Source organism: Leptodactylus fuscus, chromosome 1 (genome assembly GCF_031893055.1).
Source record: "Leptodactylus fuscus isolate aLepFus1 chromosome 1, aLepFus1.hap2, whole genome shotgun sequence".
In the NCBI taxonomy this organism is placed as follows: Eukaryota; Metazoa; Chordata; class Amphibia; order Anura; family Leptodactylidae; genus Leptodactylus; species Leptodactylus fuscus.
The window spans coordinates 184,164,871-184,184,860 of record NC_134265.1 but is presented as its reverse complement, the minus strand read 5'-3'; the positions used below and the strand labels follow the sequence as shown (position 1 = coordinate 184,184,860).

General features: G+C 40.6%; 1 protein-coding gene across 1 annotated transcript in view; it reads left to right on the top strand.

Moving 5' to 3' along the window:
• The first annotated feature begins 5,049 nt into the window (after nucleotides 1-5,049).
• SUSD1 (sushi domain containing 1) overlaps nucleotides 5,050-19,990 on the top strand; it is a 137,164-nt gene continuing 122,223 nt past the window's right edge. The window contains exon 1 of the mRNA XM_075280418.1: nucleotides 5,050-5,180. Within this exon, the coding sequence (XP_075136519.1) occupies nucleotides 5,102-5,180 (79 nt within the window). The 5' untranslated portion in view covers nucleotides 5,050-5,101. The remainder of the gene's footprint in view (nucleotides 5,181-19,990) is intronic.

Below are 19,990 nucleotides of genomic sequence, written 5' to 3'. Positions count from 1 at the left end.
ACATATATGGATGCCTATTAGGCCCAGCCATAATCTACTAAATCTACTAACATTTTCAAAATATTGATGTACAGAAGCACTGAAGTATATTTTAAATTAAAAAAGGTGTGAAAACAGTTTTAAAAATATCTCTAAAAATATTTAAAAATTAAAATCTAATAAACAAACCTTTCCATTTCTAATTTAAATAAAACAAACAAATATGAGACATTACTGGGATTGAAGCTTTAATAAAAGTTATTAAGCTATTATGATAGATCCTGTAAACTAAACAAAAATAATAAAAAATCCTATATGTCCCACACAATTGTACCAATAAAAACTAAAGCTTACCCTGCAAAAAAAAAAAAAAAAAAAATAGGCCTTAGCTTAGCGAGAAAATAAGCAGTATACAGCGAAGTGTTTTTTAGTTTGTTAAAATTGTAAATAATACTAAATAAATAAATATATATATTGTTATTGCCGTAAATATAATGAACGACTGAAAAAGATACAATGTCATTTTTACCTGAAAGTCATAAAAACATGACAAGAACATATAATCATCCACATGGAAAGGTACGGAGAAATGCAGAACATTTCATCGAATGAATACTCTTTAATTACTGAAGCAGGTAGGCCCAGTTTACATCTGCATTCAGGGAGTCTGTTTGGAGACCCCCCAAATGGAACATCAAACGCATTAAAAGGCAATGAGCAATGAAACCACACGGATCCCATAGCTTATAATGCCCGTGACTATAGACTATAATGTCCGCATGTTTTCCTTGCAATGTCCGTACGAATCATAGAAAAGTAGTACCTGAAGTACTTTTCTCTCTGCATGAGTAGTGCGGACAACACACGGAAAACACACGGACCCCATTATAGTCTATAGCAGTGTACAGTGAAAGCACACGGACCCAATAGACTATAATGGGGTCTGTGTGCTTTCTGCACAGTCTACGCACGAGTCATGGAATGCACACAGACCCTATTATAGTCTATGGGGTCCATGTGCTGTCATTGCCCACCGCTTTTAATGCATTCGGTATTCCATTTGGGGGGGTCCCCTTGCGGACTTCCCGAATGTAATACCGAACGCAGACGTGAACCAGGCCTTATAAATACAAGGTAATACTATTTATATACTACAGATATATGAAGGTTGTATTACACACACATTCTCCTATAGAAGCCTTATAAGGCTAGGTGTGATTTTTTTTTTATCCTTGATATGGTCTGCAGTGGTCTGTGTGAACTAAGACCTACGGAGATAAGGGCAGACCACAATTAGATGACATGGAGATTGTACTGTAATTGGCATCCATATGTACTTGTCTGATAAGAGATAACATGGTGTCATATCATTGAAAACTCTATGTGATATTATGTATTATCTGTTAGAATAGAATGCTTGCAGTAAAAAGAAGGAAGCGTATCGTGAGAATTGTTTTCTGCATGGTTCAAGCTAAACTGCTGATAAACCAAATGAAAGACTTTTGTTTAAGAAACAAAGAAAAACTCTTATTTTTGTACCATGCCATTTGGATGTTTTCCTATGCGATTTGGGTAAGACTATGTCAGTCCCTATATAACACTAGTACTTTTAACCTTTACTAAAACAATGTAATCTTCTTTCTTGATCAATATAAAGTCCAGTAAATATAACTCGACTTCCCACACTGCACACCAGGAACACCCACTACATACTTCTTCATAATGCCCTGCCTAAACAGTTTATCTACAAAGCCATACCTATCTTCTATAAAATACCCTCGCTGCATACGAGGGCTTGTTATTGTATTCATGCAAGAAGTACACAATTTAATCACTGCAACAAAAACAGATGTCCTGCTACATGAAACTCTAATTCATTCCTTTGTTTCTTTCATTTACATAATCATAGGATTAAAACAGATTAATAAAAGAAGGTTTTAACAGCCAGGTATTCAAAGTAATACTATTTGTCTTACTATTTAATGAAAATTACAAAAAATGTAAAAAAAAAACAAAAAACCCCCCACAGATAAAATTATGTATAATTTTTATATTAGAAAGAAAAAAAAAACTCCCATTGAGTGCATTACGTGACTATTAGGTTATGTACAGTAGGCACTGAGTAGGACATATTTCTTGTATTGTATGTCTACTTCACAATTGGAAGCACCAGAAAAAATACAGTAAATGGACTAAAATATTGGAACGTCTGCACAACTACAGGAACTTTGTTGGGACTAAGAGATATATGTCAATCCTTAAAAAAAACGAAAAAAAAAAACAATAGCATCATTCCATCTCCGATTGCTTCTCCTACCTTTAGAAGCCTTCTCCATGCCGCTGTTCCGTAGATATCCCGGTTTTCTTCAGTATGCAGATGAGTTTTCGCGCAGCACTGGGGGTGGTCCCCCATAGCTCAAACAGCACTGGGGGCGTTTCCCCCCTGCGAAAAAACTCCACTGATGGCCTCTGTCTTTTTCTGGCATGCCTCTCTGCGATGTCTTCTTCCGATGGTTTGTTCTGGATTTAAATGTCATGTGCGTACTGTGTAAGCAGCCACAAGAAAATGGCCACAGACATGCGCAGTTGGCTATGCCCGATGGCAGAGCCAACTATGCATGCATGAAATTTAAATCCAGAAGAAACAATCGAAAGAACATTTCCACAACCTAAGAATGATGTGGCGCATAGCCATTATAAAATGGTGTAGGAGGCTTTTTTCAGATTAGAGATAGGGCGCAGGAACATGGACAGGAGAGCCTTTTCAGATGTAGGTTGAATAATGACTGCCCAGAGAGTAGCCACTGGAAGACACGGCCACCAGATGTGTTACATAATGTCTTCCCTCTGCCAGTGCCAACACTCCAAGGAAATTGACGGATGCATACTGTGCAAATTGACTGATATATGGTACCTCTGGTAGAGGATTTTACAATTCAGTTCCTGGAACCTGGAAAAGATAGCCAACTTGTGTATCATGATAAGGGCTTCATCTACTGCACAGATAAGAAGGAGTGCCCCAATTCTCCTTCCCAGGCTTTAATGAATCTGGTCCCCTATCTCCTAACCCAGCAGTAAGTGATGTAACAAAGATATGGTATGAGTCATAGGTGACTGAGCGAAACAGAGCTCCTCAAAGGAGGTGAGAGAGGCATTGAGATTGAACCTGTGAGGGATATTGAATGTTACTGCATATCTGGAAACAGATGAGCCATCTACGTGGCTAAGGGGTGCAGCCCAGTGTTGTCCACAACTCTAATAGGAATCCGGATTTCACAGGGAGTAAGCTGCCAATCAGCCAGGGAAAAATAAGGACACCTTACCATTGGAGGTCAACTAACCCTGAGTTTCATGAGAACTTATGCCAGACAGACCACAAGGTAGAAAGAAGAGGAGATAGGGTCTACCACCAGAAGAATCCTACAAGTTCTGTTTTTAGGTTTTACTCCTTTCTGCTAAATCTACTTCTGATTTTGGTTCATAAAAATGCAACAAAAGTGCAGCTTTTCTACAATGAGTGGCCTCAACTTTGGGCTAAAGCCCCATGTAGTGGGCCGCAGCAAAAAAGCTCTGCGGGAAAAACAGCAGCAGCACATTGCGATTTTTGCCGCAGTGCTTTTCACTTTGGACTTTCTGCTTACATTATACCTATAGCAGCATTTCCGTAGGTATAATTGACATCCCATTCACCTTGCAGTGATTGTAAAACACTGTGTTTTCTTTACGCAGAAATTCTGCCATGGCCAAACCGCAGCGTTTACACCTCGTGGGGCCCCAGCCTAAAGAAGTTAAATGGAAAGCTGACACTCAGAAATTGTTTTCTAGGCTCTGTGAACTAAATCACATATACATCATATATCCATTTTGTCACTGAGGCTGTGTATTGTTTTCCTATATCAGCAGTTGCACAAAAATGAAGTAAATAGAAAAACTCTGATTATTGTGTTTGTTACACTTTCTGTGATGTGTTCTCACATTTTGTAATGTAACTTCTTCCCATCTCTATTATACAGAGCACTAACGTTATCATTTATACTACGTACATGCTTCATATTTCAGCAGCTGATCTTTGTTTCATCTCTCCTTTCCTTAGAAGAAACAGAAGCTCCTTTACAGATTGGACATCTCAGCCATGAGTCTTATCAGACCTCTCCACCTGCACACAGTGCTGAAGCTGCTGGAAAGCCCTGAGTACTACAGAAGAAGGACACACAAGGGGGCAGACGGGACTCTGGGAGATATATTTATATCTGGAGGAAAAAGATATGTCTCATGGTGACCACATTGTATTTGGAAACTATCCAATAGGGATCTTATTTTGTATACTATTTGGTAAAAGGAACCTCTCTATGTACAATATTATGACATAGGTTGTCAGGAAAATATTCTAAGACGTACACACAGATAAGTGGAAATATATATATATATATATATATATATATATATATATATAAAATGATGCTTGAAAGAATAAAGGCAAAAAAACCCCCCAAATATTCCAGTTATATTAACTATGTTCTTTTTTTACTTTCATGTAATTTACAAAGATTACTGAAACAATGATAGCAGATAATAGTGATACTATGAATAATAATACTATTGATATAACATTATTATTATATGACTGCTTTGTGGTCAGTTGTTATACTTTGCTTGTTCACTGTAGATATTATGAAATATAAATGTATGTAACACCTCATATGATATTTCACCATGTACAAACAACATGTTGCTTAAGAAGTGAAGTCAGAGTAGAGTGACTTAGACATTGCTATCTCATATCCCATATTTAAAGTTAACCCGCCTTTTCTGCTTGAAAAGTGTGTTACTTAAGGACAAGAGGTAGCTCACATGGGACCTTGTTCATTTTTATGTTTGTTTGTTTTTTTTGTAATTTTGAGACTACTTTGGTAGCCTTTTCAATACGAGATCTGAAGAATGAGTCATCCCACTGTTTGCTCCATCCTGCCCAGGAGTTTTATGAATGTGCTGCCCACAGGAAAATGACGCTTTGTATCTGATAAAAAGGTTTTCTGCTCTCAACTTATTTTAGATGTGCAGGGGAAAGGACTAGAGCTGCCAAGAAGTTAACAGTGGGGGGAGTGTTGAAAGACTTTATGATATGACGACACTAAGTACTGTGCACTTGGTCCTGCTGGAGACATCTCTACTGCTTCTGTTCTCTGCTCATGGCTTTACTGGTAAGTTTCTGACGCCATATAGTGTATAGCATTTGCTGTTAGTGGATTTATTAATTTGAGGAATGATTTTTGGAATAGCAATGATTGCTACATTAGTTTGTTCTAATTAGAGTTATCATATATATATATTATAAATAATAACAATAATCATAATAAACAATGATACACGTAAAAATAATATCATGTTGGTTTTGTTGTCTGCCAAACAAATGCACACAAGCATATGCCGTCTCTTTCTACTTCTGGGTTCACATAGGGTTATTCTGGTGCAGTATTGATGCATTGTGTGAAAGGGGTTCATGTACAGCTAATATGGTGTATGCATTGATTTTGTAGTCTAAGGGTGCATTCACACTGAGTAAACGCTAGCTTATTTTGTAGAGTAAAATTACACTTGTAAATTTTGCTATCCCATTGACTTCAATGATATTTTTTTACAAGTGTAAAAATACGCCTGTAAAAAATACGCCTGTAAAAAATACGCCTGTAAAAATACGCCTGTAAAATGTCATTGAAGTCAATGGGATAGCAAAATTTACAAGTGTAATTTTACTCTACAAAATAAGCTAGCGTTTACTCAGTGTGAATGCACCCTAATACCTTTATCCAGCAACTTCTCCCTTAAACAGCTTGTTTAAAAACAAAAATTCATTTGGTCTGTTTGCTTAGCAGATCCATGTGTGGGCAAGTTCCAAGTTATATAGACTATACATTTTTAACCCGCAGACTTCTTTGTACCCATATGGTACCACTTTCTGCCTGTAGATTCATATGAATGATTACAGGCACAAAACTAAAGTCTTAGACTGGGCTTACACCAGAATCGCCTTTCCGTTGCTCTGGTCCGTGGGAGGACCGCTGAAATAGCAGTAACACATGGAGCACGTTGACGTATTTCTGGCCCATCTGGTGTCCGTAATTTTAAAACTGAAATCAGCAGGGGAAAAAGTCCGCCACACAAGACTTTTCCTCCACCAATTTTCAAGTGGACATTGCAATGGAGTCGCTGACGCAGATGTGAACATAGCCTTGCAAGTCTTTGCTCCTTGATATTGAACTGATTAGTCCTGACCACCTGAGTCTTGTTGTTTCCAATATTCATTTTGTATTATAACACAATGGAGCTGACTTATTAAGGCTGGAGTGTAGTATGCCAAACTTAATAATCATCTGCGCCAGAATAGGATGTGTCACAATTATTAATAGGCAGTCATCTTGTAATAACTTTGCTGCATCTTAGGTGGTCTGTGTGCTAGGAATTGAAATCTACGCCATGCTAGCTGGTGTACATTTCAGCCTTTATTTACATCAGTTTTCTGGTGACAATAATGTTCAATTTGGCGAGTTGAAAAGCCCTGTCCACTTTTTTTTTTTTTTAAAAGAGGTGACAAATGCACAGTAAAGAGGCCAAAAGTTGCCAATTATTAAGAAAATAGTAGCTCGTGAAAAAATTGCGACCGTTCTACGTCAGAAAACTGACATACTTTCATTGATAATTCATGTTTGAGTTAATTTTGTTATCACATTCAGGCAGAGTGAACTAACATAATATGACAGCTTCAACAATGGTTAGGAAGGGAGAGCTGGGTATGAACTACAGATGCAACAGAACAAAGGCTTACACTTGGCACAATTCTTCATGATATTAGGGTATTTTCTTTGTGATTTTACATAGGACTCTAGAATTTATTACATTAAGAAGTTGTCCCATATTCATAAGATAGGAGATAAGTGGCAGCTCGATGGCGGTCTGACCAGACAGACCCCCAATGATTAGGAAAGTGGGGGAGTTTTGTCACTTGCTCATAATGGAGCAGTGGCCGGGATGGATGTCCAATACTCCATCTGGGTATTGTACTTTTGGCCTATTAAACACCCTTTCATGGCACTAATTTTGGATTGGAAGGTATTTTGAACCTGACAGACTTCTTGTTGCATACATGCATGCATGAATTATGTATTTTTATATTAAGTGCTGCCTGATTAATTTGTTATAGTTTAAAATAGAAAACTGAAGTAAGAATAACTGATAGGGGCCACACGGTGGCTCAGTGGTTAGCACTGCAGCCTTGCAGTGCTGGGTCCTGGTGTTCAAATCCCGCCAAGGGCAAAAACCCATCTGCAAGGAGTTTGTATGTTCTCCCCGTGTTTGCATGGATTTCCATCCCATATTCCAAAAAAGACATACTGATAGGGAAAAATGTACATTGTGAGCTCTATGTGGGGCTCACAATCTACATAAAAAAAAAAAAAAAAAAAAAAAAAAAAAGAATAACTGAAATCTAAGCAAGGCACTAGGTGACTTAGATTTCAGTCCTGGTGCATGCTACACGCCCAAGATAACCACAATCATTGCCTGGTATTTCAACAGGTAGAGGCTGATATTTCACTCACCAATCTCTGCTCTTATCCAGGAGAGCCTCTGCTTCGGCCTCCAGGGGACACGTCACATTACAAGATGATGCTGAAGAACATTAGGGTGTGACATTTGGATGGTTTGTGCACAGTGGCGTAACTAGGAATGGCAAGGGCCATTGATGAACTTTGGACATGCCCCCCCCCCACATTACTGCACACACTGTTATGCCCCATAGTGTCCCCAGCACACAGTATTATGACCCATGAATAATTATTATACTCTGGGGTCTTTTCAATTATGCAGATCCAGGGGAATATAAAACCATAAAAAAAAACACTGTTACTTATTTCTCCCTGGCTCTGACGTACTCCCTTCTGATTTTTGCTATCTTCGATGATGGACATCACACAAGTAGTCCTGAAGCCTTCAGGCACCAGGAGAAGTAAGTAAGGGTGAATTCACACTACGTAAATGGCAGCTTATTCTGAACGTAAAACACGTTCAGAATCAGCGGCGTATAACGCAGCTCCATTCATTTCTATGGGAGCCGGCATACGAGCGCTCCCCATAGAAATGAATGGGCTGCCTTTTTCACTACGAGCACTCCCATTGAAGTGAATGGGAAGTGCCCGCGTGTACGGCTAGCTCTGCTCATGCTGAGCCATACATGCGAGCACTTTCCATTCACTTCAATGGGAGTGCTCGTAGTGAAAAAAGCAGCCCATTCATTTCTATGGGGTGCACTCGTATGCCGGCTCCCATAGAAATGAATGGAGCTGCTTTATACGCCGCTGATTCTGAACGTGTTTTACGTTCAGAATAAGCTGCTGTTTACATAGTGTGAATTCACCCTAACAGTGTTTTTTTTTTATCTTCTCTCAGCTCTCCTGGCCCTCTGATATTTATACTCTGGGGTCTGAAAAGACCCCCTGAGTATAATGATAGTATTGTGGGATACTTGCTGGTAATGGCCTATTAAAAAAAAAAAAAAAAAAATCTGCAGTGGTAGAGGCTGCCGCTGGGTCCCCTAATGTCCCGGGACCTGTGAAAGCCACTACTACTGCTACCCTGGTAGTTACGCTCCTGCCTGTGCATAATCCCTGGAGGCTAAAATGGCTTAGTAAGTGAAGTAACAGTCTCTGTCTGTTGGAATAATCAGTAAGCAATAGGTGGAGACCTAATACCTGATTGGGTGCCAAAAAAAGGGGGCAATATACTGTATCGGGGAAAAAAAGGGCAATATACTTTGTGGGGCCAGCAAAGGGGAAAATCTCTTACATGGAAGCCAGTAAAAGGGGCATTACACTGTGCGTAGGCTTATAGTTCGGGGGATATTGTCACTCTTTAGGGAGAGACCACCATATAGGTGTGTGGAGACTTGTTAAGCCTTTAGCACTCCACTTTGCAAGGAGGGCGCTCACTGGAATGTGCAAGCCTGTCTTAAGACAAGATTCCAGTGAAATAACCCAATAATGGCTGTTCCCTTTAGCCTCATGCCCGACCTTTCAAGAGGCCTTTGTTTAGCAATGACGCTGGGATTAATACCAGGTAAGTCTCTCAATTGAGGACAGCTGTTTCGATCTGGTTGGATCTCTTCAGCCCGATGTAGAGAGGACTATAACCTGGTAGAGGTGAGAGGCTTAGACAGGGTTCGGGGGATATTGTCACTCCTTAGGGAGAGACCACCATATAGGTGTTAGCCTTTAGCACTCCACTTTGCAAGGAACTATGGGAAGATCCAGCAGATCCAGCGTCCTGCACTAATTGTTTTCAATGGGAGTCAGAATGAGGGAAGAATCAGCTGTTTGAATGAACCGTGGTATATGTTAAGTGCCGTGACCCCTTCTCTGTTTACACAGTGTCATTCATCTCATTTCGGCCATGCTGGAAAACTCCTTAAAGGGGTATTCCCATGACGCTTGTTCACTAACCTGCAGGCTGTCGTGCTCTCTTCACTTCCTGCTTTTCTCGGCACATAGGTGGGCGGGGTTTCACTTGCACAGGATTGGTTGTAAATGAATTACCACAGTGTGAAGCTGATGTAGACGCTGATGTATCAGAGCTGGATTTCAGTCAGTTTGCATTACATACAGAGGTAATGGACTCCCTATCTCAGCCCTTATCAGCCAAATTCAATTAAACCTATGATAAGAGTTCAGAAATCCTGGAGCTCTCACCTCTCCTATCTAAGAAGCTCCGCTACTTAAAAGACACAAACAGCTCAGAGCTGCTCCCAGCCCCTCCCTCCCCCCTGAGAGCAGGCAGCTACATCACTTGACAAATGAGCAGATAATCCCAAGAGCCATAGAAACGGAGTGCAAACAATGAAGTGAATAAATTAAGATAGCAGCCAAACAAAGCAGTTTTGATAAAGCAATGCATTTAGGAAAACTCTTACATTCACATAAACTAGCAGTATAGATAGGATCCTTGTGATGGGACAACCCCTTTAAGCCTAAGGCCCCATGAGGAGTCCTGCAGCAAAAAAGCGCTGTGGTACAAACTGTGGCCATGACGCACCGTATTTCTTTCTTCATTCCTTTGGACAAAAAGTTTGCAGAGCTTTCCTCTGGGTACTTTCTGCTTCAATTATATCTAAACCGACAACATTTCCATAGAAATGCTGACATTTCCAAAACTGAGACTGTTTTGGAAATTACAGTCCTATGAAAAAGTTTGGGCACCCCTATTAATCTTAATCATTTTTAGTTCTAAATATTTTGGTATTTGCAACAGCCATTTCAGTTTGATATATCTAATAACTGATGGACACAGTAATATTTCAGGATTGAAATGAGGTTTATTGTACTAACAGAAAATGTGCAATATGCATTAAACGAAAATTTGACCGGTGCAAAAGTATGGGCACCTCAACAGAAAAGTGACATTAATATTTAGTAGATCCTCCTTTTGCAAAGATAACAGCCTCTAGTCGCTTCCTGTAGTTTTTAATCAGTTCCTGGATCCTGGATAAAGGTATTTTGGACAAACAATTCAAGTTCAGTTAAGTTAGATGGTCGCCGAGCATGGACAGCCCGCTTCAAATCATCCCACAGATGTTCAATGATATTCAGGTCTGGGGACTGGGATGGCCATTCCAGAACATTGTAATTGTTCCTCTGCATGAATGCCTGAGGATTTGGAGCGGTGTTTTGGATCATTGTCTTGCTGAAATATCCATCCCCGGCGTAACTTCAACTTCGTCACTGATTCTTGAACATTATTCTCAAGAATCTGCTGATACTGAGTGGAATCCATGTGACTTTCAACTTTAACAAGATTCCCGATGCCGGCATTGGCCACACAGCCCCAAAGCATGATGGAACCTCCACCAAATTTTACAGTGGGTAGCATGTGTTTTTCTTGGAATGCTGTTTCTTTTTGGATGCCATGCATAACGCCTTTTTTTATAACCAAACAACTCAATTTTTGTTTTCACAATGAAGCTGCCTTGTCCAAATGTGCTTTTGCATACCTCAGGCAACTCTATTTGTGGCGTACATGCAGAAACGGCTTCTTTCTCATCACTCTCCCATACAGCTTCTATTTGTGCAAAGTGCGCTGTATAGTTGACCGATGCACAGTGAGACCATCTGCAGCAAGATGATGCTGCAGCTCTTTGGAGGTGGTCTGTGGATTGTCCTTGACTGTTCTCACCATTCTTCTTCTCTACCTTTCTGATATTTTTCTTGGCCTGCCACTTCTGGGCTTAACAAGAACTGTCCCTGTGGTCTTCCATTTCCTTACTATGTTCCTCACAGTGGAAACTGACAGGTTAAATCTCTGAGACAACTTTTTGTATCCTTCCCCTGAACAACTATGTTGAACAATCTTTGTTTTCAGATCATTTGAGAGCGGGCTGTCCATGTTCGGCGACCATCAAACTTAACTGAACTTGAATTGTTTTGTAGAAAGAAATGGTCCAAAATACCTTCATCCAGGATCCAGGAACTGATTAAAAGCTACAGGAAGCGACTAGAGGCTGTTATCTTTGCAAAAGGAGGATGTACTAAATATTAATGTCACTTTTCTGTTGAGGTGCCCATATTTTTGCACCGGTCAAATTTTGGTTTAATGCATATTGCGCATTTTCTGTTAGTACAATAAACCTCATTTCAATCCTGAAATATTACTGTGTCCATCAGTTATTAGATATATCAAACTGAAATGGCTGTTGCAAACACCAAAATATTTAGAACTAAAAATGATTAAGATTAATAGGGGTGCCCAAACTTTTTCATAGGACTGTACATTGTGTATTTTATTTTACCGCAAAGTGGGGATGTGGCCTCATGTGGCAAAAACACCAGGGGAAAAGCCAACATTTTACAGTTCCTTCTAGCAAACCCCATCCACACATTGTGGAAAAATATGTGCAGTGGACACGCTGCGATTTCCAAAACCGTTGGGGTTTTGGAAATTGCAGCATATCAATTATAATTACAAAAACACCATGGGTCTATAATGGAAGCAGAAAGTGAAAATCACTTTGGGAAAAAAACCACAATGCATTACTGCCGCAGTTTTTCCTGAAGTGCTATTTTGCTCCCTTTCAGGGAGTCTGCTTGGGGACCCCCTGAACAGAAAGCTAAACGCATTAAAAAATGGTTAGCTAAGAAACCACACGGAGCCCTTAGACTATAATGGGGTCCATGTGTTTTCTGCTCAGTTTCCGCACAAAACATGCAGAAAGAAAAGTGCTACTTGCAGTACTTTTCCCTCTGCATGATTTGTGTGGAACCCACACAGACCTCATTATAGTCTATGGGGTCTGTGTGGTTTCTTAGCTAACCACTTTTTAATGTGTATAAGTTTCCATTCAGGGGGTTCTCAAGGGGGCTCCCCGAACGGAATATCACACAAAGATGTGAACATTACAATAAATACAATGCAGTAATACTCACAGGAGACGTCTCCCCACATTTCCCGTCTCTTCCCTTTGGACTGCCATGACCACTTCTTCCAGCTGTGACTTGACTCTGTAAAGTTTGAAGCACAGACATCTTTGACTCCTCCCTTCTCCACGCACCCAACCCCTATATATATATATAGTAGAGGTTACAGGGGCCACAGTGGACCCTTCAAGCTCTATTATTATACTCAGGGGTCTTTTCAGACCCCCGAGTATAATAATCGGAGCCCCAGGAGAGATGAGAGAACATAATAAACACTGTTACTCACCTCTCCGGTATCCGATGTTGAAGAGGACCTTTCATGGGTTTGGGCAAAGGTAGTTCTATATGCCGCTGGAAAGCCGACAGTGCGCTGAATTCAGCGCACTGTTGGCTTTCCTGATCTGTGCCCTGGGTAAAGAGCTATCAGTGCCGGTACTGTAGCTCTTCACAGTCAGAAGGGCGTTCCTGACAGTCTGTCAGGAACGTCCTTCTTCCCAGCAGCGCCTATGACGCCACGTGACGTCTGGGCATTACTGTATAGGCCCAAAGCCAGCTAGGATTAACATCGGATCCCGGAGAGGTAAGTAACATTGTTTATTATGTTCCCTCACCTCCCCTGGGGCTCCGATTATTATACTCGGGGGTCTGAAAAGATCCCCGAGTATAATAATAGCGGCAGTGGAATCGCGGCCTGGCCCGGGCCTATTCACTGCCGGCCTCCGTGGCCTATAGTACAAGGGGAAGCGGGGGCGGCAGTGAGCAAGTCCGGAGAGGTTGGTAAATAGCGGCCTATTATAAAACAAAAAAATGTTATACTTACTGATCGCACTGCTGCTGCTCCCGCTGCCTCCGCGATCCTCTTCTCTCCGCAGACGTCAGACGTCTATGTATCAGCGTAGGCGGCGTGATGATGCCGCCTACGCTGATACGTAGACGTCTGAACCAACGCTGGTTCAAAGAAAAAAAAAGTAAAAAAAAATAAAAAAATCACCCGGGATGCCGCCACCCTCCCGTGCGCCACCTGAGGCAGGCGCCTCACCTCGCCTCATTAGATATGCGGCGCTGATTACAAGCAAAGTGTAAGAGTCAGCACCCGGCAGCCAAGTGGGCCCCTTCCGGAGCCTGGGGCCCCGGCACTTTCCAGGGGTATGCCAGGTGCTGACGCCGGCCCTGGGTTTCAGGCACACCTGTCATAGTCAAGGTTCATGCTTTTTCTTCCTGTTTTTCTTCTTTTCATTTTCTCCCTGTATACAATGGAGCTTTAAAGTCACCAGAAAGCTCTGTAATACTTCCTGTCTTTAACAACCAACATTATGTCATCATGCTGGTGGTTGCCTTAAAGATTCAACAATACCATTATCTCTCACTCAGAGCTCCCCCTTTCCATATACTGCTTGGTGAATAGCAAGAGCCTTGCTCTATATGGAAACATATGACAACTATTTAGGATAGAAATATCAATTTTCAAATACAGATTTTTGAAGTACAACTATCTTTTGACCATTGGATAACACTTGATGGCTCCACTCTCTAACCAGTCTCAATGCCTTGGGGTAAACTTTGATTCTGCCCTGTCTTGAAGCTACACATCCAAATTCTTACTACTTCCGACCAACTACACCTTAAAAACATTTTTTTATCCACTCTTTTGTCATCTGGAGTCTACAAAAATTCTAGTCCATGTCCTTAGTATCCCCTGCTTAGACTAATACATCATGCTTCTCTGTGGTTTTAAAGATAATTCTCTTGCCTCCCTCTAATCTCTTAAACTTTGCAGTGTAGTTAATCCACCTCCATCATTATTCATTGGCCTCGCCGTCTGCCAAACCCTTCACTGGCTGCCTAATTCAATTCAAGATATAATTTTTTAATTTTTTTTTAATGTAGATCGTGAGCCTCATATGGGGCTCACAATGTACATTTTTCCCTATCAGTATGTCTTTGGAGTATGGGAGGAAATCCACACAAATACATGCAGAACATACAAACTCCTTGCAGTTGCTGTCCTTGGCAGGATTCAAACCCAGGACTCCATGTCTACAATGCTAACCACTGAACCAACGTGTTGTCCTCTATTCAAGATATTAGTTTTGACTTACAGAGCTGTCCATAAACCGTCCCTTCATACATCTGTGATCTAATATCCTGCTGTCTACCCACATATTAACTGCAGTCTATGTAAGAACTTATTTGCTGTGCTTCAATTTCGCACACCGCTCAAGATCTTTCACGTCCACCTTTCTGGAATTCACTACCATGATTCACAAGACTGACCACCATTATCACAACCTACAAACTCACCCTGAAGACCTATTTAGAATAGCATACAATATACAGTAACCATGCAGCCACAAAGATTACCCTTACCTAATATCTCTACCCACCTTCTCTTATAGATTCTAAAACCTAGCAGCTAGGGTTTTCAGTCCTACTTGTATCAGGATAAACGAACCCTTCACAAATGTACAGCACCATGGAATTAATGGTGCTATATAAATAATAATAATAATAATAATAATAATAATAATAAATTAATTATTATTCTAAGCAGACTAGTGGAAGTGGTGACTAAGGTCCATACTTTGGAGGTGCTTAGGAGAAGCCTAGTTTAGCCTTTCTAGAGGAATGCAGTGGACTATTAGCATCATTTATATATACATTGCAGTTGTGAAACTCTAGTACTAGTTTTACATTAGCTAAAATTTAACATTTTAGGTTATGCCTAGTTATTTCTGGTGTGAATAAAGAAAGAACTGCCATCAGCTTAATTCCTGATGACGTCTACAGTATCTTTGCTGGTAAAATGACAAAATATTAACAGGAGGAACCATCTCTCAATAATGTGATAAAACCAGCTGTCAGATATTTGGAAGGAAATGCATTTCTTAAACACGTAATGAGATCACGTTGCAGCTGTCAGTGACAGAAGTTCTTTTTCCCATGAAGACAAGTGCCAAGTGACTTATTGTCACATGCTTCATTTGCACTTGTTACATTCAGATCTGCATTATGTTTTCACATTGCCCTTAATAATAGTTGAGAGAATATATCCTAAATCTGCCTTTACTATCTTTATGTCCTACCCAAAAATTCTTAATTTATAAATTTAGTGAACAAAAATCATGTTACAAGTGAAATCAAATGGGAGAAGCACCAAGAAAACATTCTCACATCTTCATGTCTTGTAACTGTTAAGTGATTGAATATTCCCTGAACAGAATACCCTAATGCAGATGTGAACCAGGCCTTAGAATGTACCGATATAACTGATCTTTACTAGAAGATAATTTACAGCACACAAGCCAAATATTGGTGCCACTTGTATCTGTACGATCTGAAACATATTTGGCCAGCTTGAATAATGGAGAATGGTAATGGTAAAACTTAGAGGCAGATCTAAATGTCATATGTAGTGACGCTTGCAGTTACACAAGGTATTGCTGTATAGGTAATGACTAGAGATGAGCGAGTAGTACTCGATCAAGTACCACTCGCTATTCGAATGGAAAAGTTCGATGCAGAACCAGCATTGATTGGCCGAATCTATACAGTTGGCCAATCAACGCTGGTTCTTCTCCTACCTTTAGAAGTCTTCTCCTAGCAGCTTCCCCACGGCGTCTTCCGGCTCTTCATTCACTCTGCCAGGCATCGGGCCTGGGCAGAGCCGACTGCGAATGTCTGCTTGTAGTGAGGGCATGCGCAGTCAGCTCTGCCCAGGCCCGATGCCTGGCAGAGTGAATGAAGAGCCGGAAGATGCCGCAGGGACGCTGCAAGGAGAAGACTGCTCGGAGGATCCAGCCGACCCTCACTCGTGGACCTGGTAAGTATAATTTGATCGAACGTTGCCTACCCCTGAAACGAGCATTTTCCCCCCATAGACTATAATAGGGTTCGATATTCGATTCGAGTAGTTGAATATTGAGGGGCTACTCGAAACGAATATCGAACCTCGAACATTTTACTGTTCGCTCATCTCTAGTAATGACGTTTCACACCCAGCAGGGAGTAGTTTGTACGGTTTTACTGGTAACTGCATATTGCTGTTACGTATTTACTATACAACCCCCTGATGTTATTTAGATCCTTCATAATGTCCCCTCAACGCTTTTTTTCATAATGTTTTTCACAGAAAGGTTTCTTCTCCAGACTTTCTGTCTCTATTACGTATATATGGAAAATGCCGGCCTTTCCGTAGGTATAACCGACATGCTGCGATTTGCAAAAACACTAAATGTTTTTGAAATTGCAGTATTTCCGCTGCGGAAATTATCTGCAACGTGTGGATGGGATTAGCCAGAATCTCATCCACTTTGCAGGTACTGTAAAATGTAGCGTTTTTTTTTGTTGTTGCTGCATTTCCATTTCTACTAAAATACTGCGAATTTACAACGTGGGGTCCCTGCCTTAAAGGCATTTTGTTAAATACCTTTTAAAAATAAAAGGCATTGATTCTTCCTGTAGGATGGTGGAAGTAATATTTCGCATTTTATTAGATTTGAAATATAAAGATACTTTAAAGGCTATGTGCACTTTTGCAATCAATATGTTTTTTTTATCCTTTCAATGCATCTAAAATATGAAATAAGGCAATTTTGCTAATTTTTTTCCTTTTTTTCTTTAGACCAAAAAAAAAAAAGAAAAATCCAAATAAAAAATTGTCATTTTGCATAGTCTAACAGATATATGTAAAAATGAATTGTTGGTCCTACGTGTTAATTGTACATTGCATTTTGTTTGAATATATTGCCTTTTTTCCTTTTAATTTTCTTAAGGAAACCAGTTGAAGGAACCAGCTAAAGATATGAGCTCATCATTCAGGAAAGGTCCTTCATTCCGGCCCCTACTACACTTATTTGTAGATATTTTCTTGTATCAGTTATCCTGTTGAGCTGAGGCTTGGAGGAAACTTGTTAGGAGCTGGAAGGAAGTCCAAATCTTACAAAAGATTAGGTTATAACAATGAGCATCATGTTGACATAATTCCGTGAATGATTCTTGAGATGAGGTCAGGGGAGGAAGCAGCAGTGTGCTAATATAGTGACTGATGTATGAGTTTTACATTGCCAGGTGTCAAAAGGACAAACATAAAAGTTTTGAGAAACTAGTGTCTAGAATAAAACAGCTCAGGAATGAAGGGCTTTGTGTAGACTTTATACAAGATAATTACCATTGAGTGAATAGTAGCTATCACTACAGTTTATATTTGTAATATCACAAAGAAATACAGCGATCCAACGCAGAGGTGGTCATCCAACTATGGCTATCACTATTGGCTCCTGGGCACATCAAAAAATCCTACATCATATTCAAATTTACTCACGTTTTCTCACACTTGTATTTGTGACCAGCGTGTACACACCGCTCATATCTGATCATTAACCTGGAGAAGGTATATGAATTTGCCTTCCCCTAGCCAACAGGTTGGGCATCATTGATTGATTGAAATATTAATTTCCATGGAAGAAATTAGTTTTCCCACAAGTATAAATGTTTACTATTGACGATTCTTGCAAGCAATTTCTGTGCATTTACCAGTCCTATCTCCAGTCACTGTTACAATTACTTGAATACACACTGAGGCTGATTAATGAAGAGTGGCGTTACCAATGCCAGTCTTTATCACCCTACTCTGGTGGAAGGTGCGCCTCATATGGAGGAACACACCTCTTCATAAGTGACATGCACCCTTCGCTTGCCTGTGCAACTGAAGTAATTCCAGTATAATTCACTCTAGATTTTTGGTGTAAGTGATAATGAATCTGTCACAACTTTCATACTGCAAGCTTTACCCCTACATCTTTCCAAAACTCATTTTATGGAGCAAATATCCATTTGATTGGTAACAAAAAAAGATTGTTATTTAGGTTGTATCCTAAGTATTCTGCTTCTTTTACTACATTACCAAAACTTAATTTAACCTGGTTCACATCTGAGTTCATTATTCTGTTTGGGAAGTCTGCATGGGGACCTCCCGAAGGGAATACCGAACACATTGACAGAGCTTATGAAAGCACATGGACAACATAGACTATAACGGGGTCAGTTTCTTTTCTACGTGATGTCCGCACAAGTCATGCTTAGAGAAAAGTACGTCATGAAATACTTTCTTCTCCACATGACTCGTGCGGACACCTCACGAAAACACGCGGACCCCATTATAGTCTACGGGGTCTATGTGCAACATCCCAGAGCAATGCTGCTATTTGTTTTGTGTTTGTTACATGTACCACAGAGTTGTCTTGTGTATCTTGTCTGTGTATGCGTTTATGGTAAAGCACAATATGTCTGCCATTTTACTGTACATACGCGCTTATTTTTGCACCTTCTTGTTATTTGAATGATGCATACTACCTCCTGACCAATCACAGACCAGGGTGGGGTTTAAGGAAAGGGTTTATATTCTCCAGCAACTGTAGCAAAGTTAGTTCAGCAGTTAGAAGTCCAGTGGTTGGGTAGTCCAGTGGTTCAGAAGTATAAAAGTTCAAATCTAGTTACACCATTCCAGCACCAGACACCTTGCTGAGTGAGACAGCAGGTGAACTCATCCTAGAAGCTAAAGATCAAAGCCATCTTATTCCAAGGTACAACCGGAGGCTGCCTGGGAGTTAGTGAAAGAACTTTGGGGGTTCCCGAGAGACAATGGTGTCCGTGCCATTAGAAGCTACAGAGGTACCTTGCAGGAGTGTTCCATATGAGGACCCATAACCCCTTACATTCCCCTATCTTCTGAATTAGGGAGTGGTACGAGAGGAGCAGAGGAGAAAAGTATGTCAAGTACTGCAGTGTCTATATTACCTTGGCTAAACTCTTAAGTCTTGGACTTCGTGCATTGATCTGTATGCTGTATTCATCTTTGAAAGCAGCTGGAGCATCTGTTAGCGTTGTTCAATAAAAGTTATTTGGTTTACCTTTCAACCGCTGGGCTCCTGAGTCGTTGCCTGCATCACCACCAGGGCATCTCCTGAACAACATCCACATGGCTCAGTATTGAGTGCCCCGGGGAAAGACGAGAACTGCAGGAATCCCCTTTTTCTGCACAGCCTCGTGGAGGATTTATAGTGTGTGAGCAGCGCACCAGACCTAACAGACGGCACAGCCTGTGTCGCCGTATTCCGCACTCTCTGATCCCCCTCCGCCAGGTTGCTGCATGTGTGCTTTCATAAGCTCACCATTTGTCAATGTGTTCGGTATTCAGTTCGGGGAGTCCCCATGCGGACTCCCTGAATGAAATACTGAACGCAGATGTGAACCAGGCCTTACTTTCTAACCACTGGTCCATTCTCTGTGCCTCAAAACTCAACCCTTCAGAAATTAGATACTTCATGGCTAGGCTGGATAGCTGCAAAATACTTCTATTGCCAGATTTCTGTATTATTTTGGAACTCTTTTTATACATCCCCCCTAACAGCTTATTTGCTGCAGCTTAAGCTATTCTCTCATATTTTATTTGGGTAGGCAAAAGCTGAATTTTCAAGCACACTCTCAGCCTACATTCACACAATAGAAGTACCAATCGGCCATGCAAAACATCCAATTTCCATGGATGGTTTGCATAC